Source organism: Heloderma suspectum, chromosome 13, assembly GCF_057233095.1.
Source record: "Heloderma suspectum isolate Gila_16-S chromosome 13, 16-S_ref, whole genome shotgun sequence".
In the NCBI taxonomy this organism is placed as follows: Eukaryota; Metazoa; Chordata; class Lepidosauria; order Squamata; family Helodermatidae; genus Heloderma; species Heloderma suspectum.
This window is the reverse complement of record NC_139470.1, coordinates 3,513,321-3,526,817: the sequence shown is the minus strand read 5'-3', so window position 1 is coordinate 3,526,817 and position 13,497 is coordinate 3,513,321. Positions and strand designations below refer to the sequence as shown.

The following is a 13,497-nucleotide window of genomic DNA, read 5'->3' as shown; positions in this document are numbered from 1 at the left end:
TTGTTTGGTGTCGCCTTTCCTCTTTTTTGGCCACCTTATTCAGCAGGCCAGTTAGGGATGGATTAAAAAACATGCAGTGTCGTCTACAGACTGGGGGCGGGGGGCAGCTCCAGCATTTGCAGGGCCCGCATGTAGCTAAGCTATTCTCCAAGATGACTCTGTGGAAGCTCCATGTTCAGAGGCAGTATACAACTGAATGCCAGGCCAGCTGGAGAGCAACAGTGGGAGAAGGTTGTGTTGATTTCATTCCCTGCTTATGAGCTTCCACAGAGGTGTCTGGCTGGACACCGTGGGACATGGGACACTGGACTAGATTTAGGAATAGAGGAGGAATCTGTTCGGTTCACATTTTAATACGAACTTACCTAATTTTGCCCTTTTGAGCCAATACGCCAACTGAAATTCAAGTTATCTGAAATCCTCGCTTCTCTGAATTTTGCAACAGAGTTCTCCAAAGAATGCGTACAAGAATGCATATATCGGGGGGAAAGTGTGCACAAAAATGGGTATATTAATGCAAATAAGAGTAAAAAAAGCAATGTGTTAGGAAAATTGCTGGCCAAAAATATACGAACATATATCAAGCAAAAGTGTGTACAAAAATGCACATATTAGGAGACATTCCTGCAAAAATGCATACAAATTTTCAGGTGAACGTCTTAAAAAATTTTCAAAGTTTGGGACAAATGTAGTTATGACTGGAAAGATGAGAAACAAAGAGGCACCGAAATGGACAGATCTTTCCATCCTAACTACACTATATCAAGTTGCAGAGCATAGCCACCAAGATTCCTCAGCCCAGCCAAGAAAAATAAGCTCATTTTATTCTAATTTTTTTCAGTGTCTAAAATGTCAAGGCAAGTGTTGGATTTGGCCGCTCCTTGAGAGAGCCGTGTGTGTTCTTGCTTGGACTGAGAGCTGCTTATGGTGGGTCCTTGAGTTCAATGTGCTGTCTTGTTCTCTGTCTCCCCAAACACCCAGTCAGGCCTTGCATTCTGCTTCACAGCACAGGATCTGTGTAAACAGGGTTTCAAAAACCTCCGCAGGGTAAGGAAACACAGAGATGCACTCAGGACCAACATACCAGGCCGGTGTGAGACCTCCCCCCTTTCAGCTGCCCTGCCACAGTCCGTATGAGGTGGCCCAAATTCCCTTTTGGTGCGATCCACGGGCAAACAGAGCATCGGATTGCTACCTCTGTTCACCCCAAATGAATACATCCATAGCCAAGTGCCTCTGACCATATGCAGAGTCACGACTGCAGATTTTGGGAATAACCACTCTGCTTTTCCAGCTTTCTTTCCTCTCTTAAACTCAAAGCTCATTCCCCAAGGGAAGGCTAGAAGTGTGCTTTTTCGTTTACAGAATCTGTAATACTGGGGTGGAATTGCCCTGCAAAGACAGACCAAAGAAGATCCATCTGGCCAAGAACTGTTTTTTTCTGTGGGTGCTTGCAAGCAGGGCAGGGTGGCTGGGGGCAACCACCCCCCTGGTTTGTCCTTGTCATCTGGTATCAGTGGTGTAATGGAGGAGAAACTCACGGGAGCACAGCTCCAGGACTTATTTCCTGCATGGAACGTCCTGCCACTTTCATGTGGCTGTGATTTGCCTCCCTCACTTACTGGAAGTGGGACAGTCCTGGGCACGTATGAGAATGTTGCTTTTGCTCGCAAAACGCACTGTTGGCAAGTTCAGATATGATCGCGAGCGTGAACATGTGCCATCGAAAATATACATAAATTGCCAGACATGTGCTTGTGTTTGATTTGTGCAAATCCCCCAAATTTGTGCAAATTCCCCCCGGACTGCATCATTGTGCAAATTTCAAAGTCCCCCCGGACTGCATCAGCCCCGCTTTACTCTATTTGTGCAAACTGAACAGGGGAGAGCTGCATAAGTTTCACGTGCCATCACTGCTCATTTTGCGCAAGTTTCCCGATCATGCAGAGCGGGCAGCGATCGCAGATGCGGACGGGGACCGGGGATGAGATGTGTGGTGCACCAATCTTTGGGGACTCATGGCCACCTCGAGCACCAGCCATCCCTAGGCAGGCCTCAGGAAAGCACTATGACCCTTAGGAAGGCGTTTTGCAAAGAGCAGTGGGGACGGACCCTAACCCAGCACTCAGCAGCAGAGCCTGGGGAAGGTTGCAGGGTTGATCCCCGCCTCCTCCCGTTAGAAGGACGTGGTAGCAGCTGGGGGGAGCCGACGACGCTGCTGGAAGCCTTGGAGTGCCGCTGCCAGTCAGAGCAAGCATGGCATAAGTCAGGGGCGAGGAGCCTCTTGTGGCCCGAGGCCAAAGTCCATTTTGGAGAACCTCTCGGAGCCACATCTCAGCGCTGGGCATGCCTGCTGTGAGACTCCTTCCTAGGTTCTATGGCAGTGTCCCCCAACTGGGCCCCCTCTAGATGTGTCTAACTATACCTCCCATCTTCCCCAGTCAGCATGCTGACTGAGGATTATGGGCATTGTTGTCCAGCACACCTGGCAGGTGCTGGGTTGGGGGAAGCTCATCTAGTTCCCTGTTGACTGGGTTTTTTGAAGTGCGAAGACATCTCCCTCTCCCCCTCCTAACCTCCAGAGAGGTCTGCAGAAACACTCGAGCGTATTTCGCCCAGGCGATCGCGCCAGGGCTGCGGACGGCGGTAACTCAAGCTTGGTGCCCTGTAATTGCAGAGCAATTGAGAGACAAGTCTCCGATGAATCATTTAGTGGCCCACTCATCCACTCTGGCTCCCGGTACGTGGTTGGGGGTGTGGAAAGGGTCTTGCCCTCTGCAGAAAGATGTTTGCGCTGGTACCAGGAGAGGTGGCTTGTGATGGCTGCGCTGGGAGTTATTTTTGTGGGGAGGCAGAGAGAAAGGCGATAGGCAGAGATATGTTGCATCTCTGCATGTATGGAAGCCCAACTAGCCAGATGGAGACCCAGAGCGTCACAAGAGCCCCATTCTGGATTCCGCTCCTGCTGGTGGGGGCGGCTGCCGTTGGGCAACGTGTTTCACTTCTCTCCAGAGATGCTTCCTGACAATCTGCCTCTTCACTTGGTCTTTCTCGCAAACCGCCTCCAAAGCGAGGCCTGAAATTACTCTGATCAAGCCATCTGGAACTCATCTTTCCCCTTCATGAACCACAAGAGTCTCTGGTCAATTACGACATATTTGCATATCTGCAATTAATACTTCAGCTAATTGTGCTGAAGCATGAACGCTCTTGTCTCTCTCTTGTTCCTTCCCTGGTGAATGTGGCAAGCAGCAGCAGTGGGGAGGGGGGGAGAGATGGGGAAGTTTCATCTACACCACTTCCCCCACTCCCTGCCATCTTTTGTGGGCTTCTGGAAACTTCCAGTTGGCTGCTGGCTTGTGTGTGCAAAGGAGAATCCCAAGACCCGCATTGTGTTGTGCCTTATGCCCATGACATTTTGGTACCCAGTAAACAAACACATAGCATCCTCCATCTGGGCCGGGGGGCCGGGTAAATATGTACTGTAATGGGACCATTTGTTTCCCCTTAACGACATCCCAAATATTGTTCTCTTCCTGCTGGACCAGTTCCTACTTCCTGCCGGCCCATTGGTTTAAGGAAGAGGGTTCAGGAGAAATGTTGGCAAGTGAGCCGGGGTGGGGAGAACACCGCTTAGTATTACATTTTTTAAACTGCAGTTGGCACTGCACGGTAGGCGTTTAACATAATGTGTAAGGTCTGTAGGGAAGGGAGCGAAGAATCCTACAGGTGAGGAAGAGATGCCCATGTCAGCCTCCTTCCCCAGCCTGGTGCCCTCCCATGGCCATGCTGGCTGAGAATTATGGGAGATCCAGCCCAACACATCTGGAGGATACCAGGTTGGGGAAGGCTGCTCTAAGTTAAGACTCCCACCTTTTTTGCTGTGGGTTCTGGGCCTTCCACAGTTTCATGGCAGGCAGAGACCTTTGACAGAGACAGAGGCCCACGTCGCTGCAACTCCATGCACCTCTTGAATGCCTGCCCGTCTTGCAGCCACCAAAGGCACAGGAGCCCTGCCAGAGGCACGGAGCGTGTCCCTCCTCTGCCTTTCCTTCTCCAAAATAGGTGGCAGCGGAAGTTTCTAGAAGGCCCGTCCCTTCTCCTCCTGCTGGCAACCCTCTCCCCCGGAACAACGGAAGGACCCTGGCGTTGATTGCAATAAACTTCACAGAGCAAGACCGGTTTGAATAATTACACGAGGAAGCAGAATTAAAACATTTATTTATACTCCATGCCGTCTGCACCAGCGATATTTTTTACTTAATCATCTCAAGGCAGATGGTAGAACATTAGGGCCCATTAAACTAATGGCATTCAGTGTTCTCCATTTATTTTCTACTAAGTTATTTTTGGACTTTTGTCATATTTTTTCTCTTTACAGGGGGGGGGGAGAACTAAATTAACGATGGTTAGCAAAGGCTGTGTGTGTGTGTGTGGGGGGGGCTGGGGGATTATTCTCTTCATCTCTTTGGACTCATCTATGGAATGTGAGGAAACTGTCATCCTGATGGTACTTTGCCTTTCTGTTGGTTTTTTTCTTTTTACAGTGTTCAAAGAGTGTCCATTATCTCGTTGCAATGGTGAGAACAACCCTATAAGGTAGGCCAGTATCATTGTTCCAATATTGCAGAGGAGCTCTCAAGACACAAACTGGGCCCCGCCTGGGTTTGCAGCTCAGCCTCTATGAGGCTCTATGCAGTGCCAGCTTTCTCTATGCAGTGCCAGCTTTCGGAAAGGTGGCCCTTTGAGCACAAGCAAGCCTGACTCCCTGCAAACTTTTCAATTTAGAAATCAAGCAATGCCAAGACAGAGTTCCGTAGTACCGCCTAGAGGCTAGAGAAGGAGGTCTTTCCCTCCCTTGCTACTCCTGGACCAGGGACTGCTCCTCTCCTTAGCTTGGCTTCTCTGTCCATCACTGCCTGATGTTAAAACCACAAGTGCACTGCTGGGCCGGGGAGCAGAGAGACCCCTCAGCCCTGCTTATTACAGACTACAACAAACAGGGCCAGCACAATCCCAAGCACCTTGTTGCAATAAAAGAAGAGGAAAGCAATGTTCTAGCCCTCAGTTTTTAAAAGAGCAGCCCTTGATATGCTTGCCATCTTTAATGCATCCATGGGTTTACCAGCTAGTGACATGAAAAGATGCTCATTCAATAGGTAAAGCTATTTCCAGCAGGGAGAAGCATAGATTGGGGGTGGAGGGAGAGGCACATCTGTGGGATTTCTGCCTGCCATGCTGTTTGGGGAGGGGGAGCGAACACCCTTAAAATTGCTTTGATGTCATGGTAGAAAAAGAGCCACAAAATCCTGCTGCTCTCCCAGTTTTCCAGGCTTTCTTCAGGGAGGCAAACTTGTCTGGTGGCTGGGAGGTGTTGGGTTTTCTTTTCTGGATGATCTGCAGAATACAAAACCATCTTGGCCTTTCAATTCCGGCGCAGGCCAATTTTCAGTTTATGTGCTTGAGAATGACTTTGCTTCGTAAAAGGAAAAAATGCAAAGAGACACAATCATGCAAGCAAACCTCCTCTCCTCCGTCTTTGTGGTCTCTGAAGCCCTTTCCATCCCCCCTCCCTGCCCTGTCTTTGTTCGGATTTGAGAGGGGAAATGATTCACAGTTGGTAAAACAGCTCTTGGAGGGGTTAAAACAAAAGCCTCTTTTTTCTTAAAAGCAGGAATTATAAAAACCCGAAGATTTGCTTTTTCCCACTTGCTAAACATCTGGGGCTCCATGCATCAGAACTGACTCGCCTTTACTTCCTTCCAACACAGCAAATGGGTTTGATATGGTTTCGGGTATGGTTGTCCCAAATGTAACGGGTGTTTACCCACAAATTCATTTTGTTCTGGGGCAAAAAAACCATAAACCAGAGCTAAAATGAGTTTCAGAAAACTAATTCCCCTTTGAAGTCTCAAGCTTGGAAACTCTGTTACCAAATGATGTTGAAGAATGCCATGGATTATGTTAGCATGATTCAGTGACGACAGGAAGGACAAACGTAAAAGATGGTGGAGGTGAAAATATAGATCGCTCTAATAAAATAACACCCCCTCCCCAGGGAGCTTTATTGCTGATGGAGGATTCAAACCAGGGCTGGGTAACTGGTGGCCCTACAGATGTTCTGGCCTACAACTCCCACCATCCCTCACCACTGGCTATGCTGGCTAGGGCTAATGGGACTTGTAGGCCAAAACATCTGGAGGGCCACCAGTTGCCTGCTCCTTCTTTAACCAAGAGTTTTCCAGTCCAATTTTAACATTCTATTAACTTCATAGCAAGATTAGAGAGCCTCTGTGCATGTACAGAGAGCCTTTGTTTCATCCCTGAATAACCCAAAGCCTGCTCCTACACATTTTGGGTGCAGAGGTAAGGTTTGCAGGTCCCAGGTGTCATCTTGCCAGTGGATTCAACTCCCATGCCCAGTTGTTTTAGGAATGAAACTTCACTGTCTTTTAACGAAGGCCCTTAGGGCAACTCAGAGCTCCTTGGTCTCTTTCACTGTTCCTGTTCCACGCTCAGCTGGCATCGCTCATGTGCTGCTTTCCTGAGGCAATAGAGTTACTAGGAGTGGGAGACGCACACGCGGGCGAAACGGCAGCTGTGTGTGAGGCCTTGTCCTCAGACGCTGTCACTGTCCAAAAGGACTGGCTGGCAGGGCCCGTGTTGTGCAGCGCCGGAGCTGCGCAGCTGCGTCCTCCCCCTCACAGTGGAGAGAACAAAAGGTCAGCTCTGCATGCGGCTCTCTCTCTCTCTGTCTGAGTGGTCCATCCAAAGCGGTTGGCACTATTGGGCTTTTCCTGGTTTTGTCTGCTGCTTTGGAGCTCCCAGAATAGCTCACATGGAAAGGTGCATGGGGACGCAGCGACTGCATGGGAGAGATAAAAAGAGGAAGACAAAGCCCGCTTGCCAAGGTGGCCAGCCAGACCGCAGGCTTGCTTTCCATTGTTGCCTGGCCAGTCCAGACCAGGATGCAGCAAAAGGAGCAGGGAGGTGGTAGAAGAGAAGGTGCCATCTCCCCGCCCAGGCAGTTGAAGGTTTCCCTGTGAAGGGGTGCGTGCTCATCCCACGATGACCTCTGTCTGCCTAGGATGGCCAAATGTCCGACTTCATAGAGGAACGGGCTGCATTTTGGACATCTGACAGAGGACAGTCCTTTGTTTGGAAGTGTCCTCTATTTGAACAGCTGTCTGGCCCAAGCCCAATGGCAAGTCAAAGAACCATGCTGCTGAAGAGCAGCAGAGTCCTGGGAGTGGCCCGTCCGCAGTTAGCGCCCAGACGGTCCACTGAGCAGACCCACAGGTCCCACGCTCTGCCTTCTCCGCTGTGGTAAGAAGAGATGCCTTGTCCTCCTACCTCAATAACAGTCAGTACTTCTACGTTTGCACCTAAATGTGTACATTTGCATAAGCAAGTGTTATGCAGATGGATGCATGTCCTCTCTTTTGGCGACGTGCGGTCACCCTAGTCTGCACAGCAGTGCTTCAGATGTACAAAGTGGCTGATAACAACCACATGGAGAATAACCAAGTGTCGGACACCTGGGTGTGGACAAGCTTCTGGCCGGGAGAAGTTAAAAAACCAAGTTCCAGTCCCATGGCCACTCCTGGGGGAGTAAGCCCCTTTGGACACTGATATTTACTTTTGAGTAAATGTGCATGGGATCAGGCCACATGGGATCCATCTGATGAACAGTGGAAGCTCTTTGTGTTATGTTCTTGGCTACATATGGATACCACTGCAAGGGTTGGGGACCCTGGGACCCTTTCAAGGTTGTTAGACTCGTCAGCCCCAGTCAGCATGCCCAGTGGTCAGAGCTGATGGGAGTTGCAGTCCAGCAACATCTGGAGGGTCACAGGTTCCCCACCCGTGCTTTACATGATTAGCCAGTGTGGTGTAGGGATGTTGGAGAAATCTGCAAAGGATTCAAATTAATTCAGATTTCTGCGAATCTGACCTGTAGATTCCTCAGCAGACCCGTTTTACAAGTCACGTGAATTCCCTGGATTTGTGGACTGTTTTTTTTCATTTTGGGGGTGGTGGTGGAATGTGCACTAATGCACAATTGCGCAAGTGTGCTAATGCGAATTAGCACCAGTAGAACAAAATTCTGGTTAAAAAGAACCTGATTCTGACAATGCGAGGATGATGGAACAAAAGACGCCTGACAATCCATGAAACAGATAGAATGGATTTAACAACATCCATACCTCTTTAGTATAGTGTAATGGTTAGAGTATTGGACTGGGTCTTGAGGTATCTGGGTTCTAGTCCCCGTTCAGCCATGAAGCTCACTGGGTGACTTTGGACCAGTCACTGACTCTGAGCCTAACCTACCTCACAGGGATGTTGTGAGGAGAACATGGAGAGGAAAAGAACCATGTAAACTGCCTTGGATTCCTTGCAGGAGGAAAAAAGTTGGGATATAAATGTGATAATAATTAAAAAATAATCTCATCCTTGGGGCTTAGCTTCTAAAATTAGGGGTGTGGACACTGGAACTAGGGGTGATCGAGGAGGTAGTTATTTGTGAATTCCAATATGAACCGACCTGATCCATACCTCCTGGTCTAACACATGGATGAGAACATAGTTATCTGCTGGCTTTTGCAGTTCCCAGATGTTCCATTCCATGCATCAACAGAATAGGGATCTAAATCTTTTATTGATTGATTGATTTGCTTTGTACCCCACCTGTCTACCAAAAATAGCACTCAAAGCGGCTACACTTTAAAATGCCTGTTTTGAGAGAAGATATGTTTAAATTAGTATTTAAATACATATGTAAATGCAAATTTTCACATTAAAAAGAAAGAATCACAGATTACTGTTGAAACAGGAGAAAAATGACACATTTGTCTATCCCTAACTGATCCATGATTGTCTAGAAGTAACAGCCTATTTTTGAGAAGTCCCTACCCCGCAACCTAGAAGTGGCTGTTCATCCACTAGGGAAAGGCACTCCTCACTTGCTCAGTGGAACTGTTTTCTCTATGTTTGCTTTACATTTGTGGGCTCGAATTAAGTTCTAGCCCTGCATTGATTATTTCAGGCCATTGAGTTCCTTTCCTCCACGTCCTCCCCACCCTTCAATTTTACGCGTGGTATGTGCCACCCGGGATGGAATCAACTAGAAATAATCAAGCGCCCTCCCATGAAATTAAAGGGCCCCTCTGCTGCTTTGAGATGGTCAGACCGCACTGACTTTCCCTGATTCTCGCCGATGCTGAGCTCTGGGTGGGGTGTGCGAAAGAGTGTGGGGCCTGCGAGAGAAGGTGGCAGGCCAGAGGGGGAACCCACATGGGCTGGATGTTTTCCATCCCTGTTCTATGGTGACACTGACTTTTATGGGTGCTTGGCAACATACCTTCTGCCATACCTCTCTGAACATCTTCCTGTTACACTCTGCTCTGTTATAGCTTCCCCTTTCCATTTTGTGCTGCTTTCTGCTCTTTCCTTTCTATACAGCAAGTTCAGTCTATGCATGGGGTATCCTAGGAGTAAACCATGATCTGTATGTCCTTGCAAAGTCTGGCAAAATGATTTGCTAGTGGAGTGGTTTTTGCCTTGATAGATTCTAGTCTGTCATGGAGAGAAATCCCTATATCTGCCTCCCTTCAACCTTGGACTATAACTCCCATAATCACCAGGCAGCAAGGCAGGTGACTGTACTGGCTGGGGATGATGTGAGTTGTAGTCCAACACATCTGGAGGGCACCAAATTGGGGACGCCTGCTCCCTATTTTTTTATTTTTATTTTTTATTAAATTTATTAATTGCAAGGCACTAAGGCTCCAATGCACTTAGCTGGGAGTAAGCCCCGTTGAAGCCCCGTGGGACTTACTTCCGAGTAAACATGCACAGGACTGTGCGGCAGGAGTCTTTCCCTGTGCTGGGGCTGGGAAAGCCTCTTGCAGTGATGGGTGCGTTGCTCTAGCATCCCAGAAGGGCCTGCCTGGAAGAAGGCTCCCCTTGGCTGAGCTGTTCTTATCCTAACCATCTCTGGCTGCCATTGGCTGAGCTACTAGAGGGAGCAGGACAGGTCAAGGGACCCAAGAAAGAAAGGGAGAGAGGGAGGAGGGAGGGAGTTTGGGAGGCAGCCAGGCAGACAAAGCAGGGGAGAATCATAGAATCATGAAATCATAGAATAGTAGGGTTGGAAGGGGCCTACAAAGCCATCAAGTCCAGCCCCCTGCTCACTGCAGGAATCCAAGTCAGAGCATCCTCGACAGATGGCTGTCCAGCCTCGTCTTGAATGCCTCCAGTGTGGGAGAGCCCACCACCTCCCCAGGTAATTGGTTCCATTGCCGTGTTGCTCTAACAGTCAGGAAGTTTTTCCTGATGTTCAGCCGGAATCTGGCTTCCTATAGCTTGAGCCCATGATTCCGTGTCCTGCACTTTGGGATGATCGAGAAGAGATCCTGGCCTTCCTCTCTGTGGCAACCTTTCAAGTACTGGAAGAGCGCTGTCCTATCTCCCCTCAGTCTTCTCTTCTCAAGGCTAAGCATGCCCAGTTCTTTCAGTCTCTCCTCAGAGGGCTTTGTTTCCCGTCCCCTGATCATCTTTGTTGCCCTCCTCTGAACCCTCTCCAGTGGGTGTGAGCCCCCACCTGCAGCCTGGTAGTGGTACAGTCCTGGCACAGGTCAGCCATCTAAGTGAGGACTCAAGACATTTTGGATGTCATAGAATCATAGAATAGTAGGGTTGGAAGGGGCCTACAAGGCCATCGAGTCCAACCCCCTGCTCAATGTAAGAATCCAGGTCAGAGCATCCCTGACAGATGGCTGTCCAGCCTCATCTTGAATGCCCCCAGTGTGGGAGAGCCCACCACCTCCCTAGGGAATGGGTCCCATTGGATGGAATCGAGAGAAGGCCAGAAAGAGGGTTTGACCCAAAGGACTGAGGGGAGGAATAGAAGGTCAGAGAGAGCGGCGGGGGGTGGTGTCTGAGGACAAACTAGACGTAAACCTGGCAGCCGTGTTGTTGTTGCTGTTCACATATATTTACATAGAAAGCACAGGTGTGCACGTATTTGTGCACACGAGGGGTACGTGGCTACTTTTTTTAATGTCAAAAGGGGTGCAAGGATGAGGAGAACCGAACCCTCAAGACCATCCGGGGAGTTGTGCTGGATCAAAGCAAAGGCCTCCCCAGGCCAGCAGCCTGTGTGTGCAGTGGCCCGCCGGCTGCCCCCGTGGGAAGCTGACAAGCAGGACGTCAACACAGTGGCACCCCCCTGCTCACGTTCCCCAGCAACTGGTATGCAGAAGCAGCAGGACTAGCAGCCGTTGATAGCCATACTTGCATCTTCCATAAATTGGTCTAATCCCCTTTGAAAGCCGTCTGAGTTGGCGGCCATCTTGGCATTGGGTGCTAGAGAATTTCACAGTCTAGCTATGTGCTGTGTGCAGGAGTCCTCCCTCTTCCTGGGGTGCATTGCTTGGGCCCTTTTTTTTTTTCTCTCCTCCCAGCCCAGCTCACTTCCAGGGTGGAAACTGTTCACAGGGGGATTGCAGGTGAAGGAGTTGAGAAAAGAAAGTGGGGGAGATTTAATCTCTCCTCGCCCACGGACCCCTTTTGTTGCTAACATGAGACTCTCCTTCCATCCCCCAACTTAGTCTGTGGATGGGAGCAGCCAGAGTGCTTCCGGAGAGCCTATGTTTCATGCAGTACGAACATCAGAGTGACTGTCCTGCAGGGAGAAGAAAAACCAGGAAGGGGTTCTGAGATGAGGAAGGCTGAAGCTCACACATACTGGTTTGTAGCCAGTTGCTGCTTTGGTTGCTGGCCTCAAGTTTAATCTTCCCATCTTAATGCTTTCTTTTCATTTGACTTCTAGGTGGAGCTTTTTTGTTCTGCTGCTGCCATGAATGGAGGTTTGTTGAACAAAGTTCACAGTCATCACTTCATACCTGGAGAGTCCCTGGATACATCTCCATTCCTGTGTTGAAAAATCAATCCTGCCTCTTCCATTCAGGAGACGCATCGGAAACCATCTACCCCATCAGACTAAAAGCCGGCGAGGGAAGCTGCATCAAAGGATCGGTTTTCAAACAGCTCTTGAAACGCACTGCTTTCCTGAACATGATCCCTCTGTCAACGGAGTCCTTTGGCCACCCTCTTGGGGAACGTTAACAGGAGACAAAGAAAATGGCTCCAAAATAGAACGATGGTTTGAGAAAGTGCCACCTTTTCTCAGAGCAAGTCTGATATCTAAAATAAGACAATACATCTTCCCTTTCCAAGTCTCTGCCTGGGAAAATCTCACTATCTGTAGAATGGTGAGGTGCTTTTTTGTGCAAATTAAAGGCAGGATGCCAAGTGGAATATTGGATCTGTTGAAATGCCACCTTGGAGCCATTGACAATTGAGCAGGGTCTGCTTTCTGTTTTGTCTTTGCTAGTAACCATTATTTCTTCGACCAGCTTGGAAATCTATTTGCCACTCCTCGTTTTGTGGATTTGTGCCCGGCCAAGGAATGGAATGAGTCTGGCATGGCCAAGCTCTTGCTAAAGTTCCAAAGGTATTTTCGGCGGAAACCCATCCGTTTCTTCACATTGATCGCCCTCTACCTGACTGCCGGAAGTTTGGTATTCCTCCATGCCGGCTTCTCCGGAGAGACGAGAGTCTCAGAGAATGTACCCCCACCCAATGGTGGTGCTGGTGATGGAACAGAGTCCCAATATTTGGGAACGCTACAACTTGGCAAGGAATTTAAAGAAATGCCAGAATCTTTGACAACAGCTCGGAGGTATGGGTCATGGTTTAAGAACCCTTCCATGGACACACCCAGGAGGAGCAAAGTAGGAGATTATGGTGGAGCATGGAGTAGAGCTCTCAAGGGAAGGAACATTCGGGAGAAGGAGGAAGACAGAGGTAACATTTCTTTGGGGGCATAAGGGAGGCAAACAGAATGTTGTGATTCAGAATGCAATGGGAAGATTATCCATGGAATCCTAAAATCCAAGCTCTTGTTCTTGCCTAGTTCCATAAAAGGCATTGCGTCCATTTTAGGATTGCACCAAATATTATCCAGTTTTGATTTGGGGGTCAAAAATAATGATGAAGTCAGGCATTTGGCATTTTTCATTCCATTTTGCCCCATTCAGCTTTTCTTTTGGTGCCCTCATTCGTGGTCCCTTGGCAGGTGCCCAGCCATGCCTAACTTTGACAGAGGCCCTGGCTGGAACATCTTACCATGTTACATGGCAGGGGATCCACAGAGGTGGCCTGTGTTGGGGAGATAACGCAATATACCAGTTTTTCACTGATCAGTTCAAAGGTTCTGGTGTGCATCCAGACAGACTCAATTCAGGTATTATCCAACGTTATGAGCCCAGCCATAATAAACTCCCTTTCATTTTACTTGGCTGGTGGAATCTTTTGACTGGTGACTTATAGGGCTGTCTGTAGAGTGCTTAGCATCTCTGAAGGCCTCATTTACTCTACCTGACAAGACACTTATTTTTGGAGAGGAGGAGATCTCTGCTGTGGTGCTGT

At 48.9% G+C, this 13,497-nt stretch overlaps 1 protein-coding gene across 1 annotated transcript in view; it reads left to right on the top strand.

Moving 5' to 3' along the window:
* Positions 1-13,497, top strand: part of WSCD2 (WSC domain sialate O sulfotransferase 2) — a 71,407-nt gene that overhangs the window by 16,315 nt on the left and 41,595 nt on the right. Inside the window, exons 4-6 of the mRNA XM_084820224.1 lie at positions 842-927; positions 4,548-4,599; positions 11,837-12,873. Of these exons, the coding sequence (XP_084676350.1) occupies positions 12,492-12,873 (382 nt within the window). The 5' untranslated portion in view covers positions 842-927; positions 4,548-4,599; positions 11,837-12,491. The remainder of the gene's footprint in view (positions 1-841; positions 928-4,547; positions 4,600-11,836; positions 12,874-13,497) is intronic.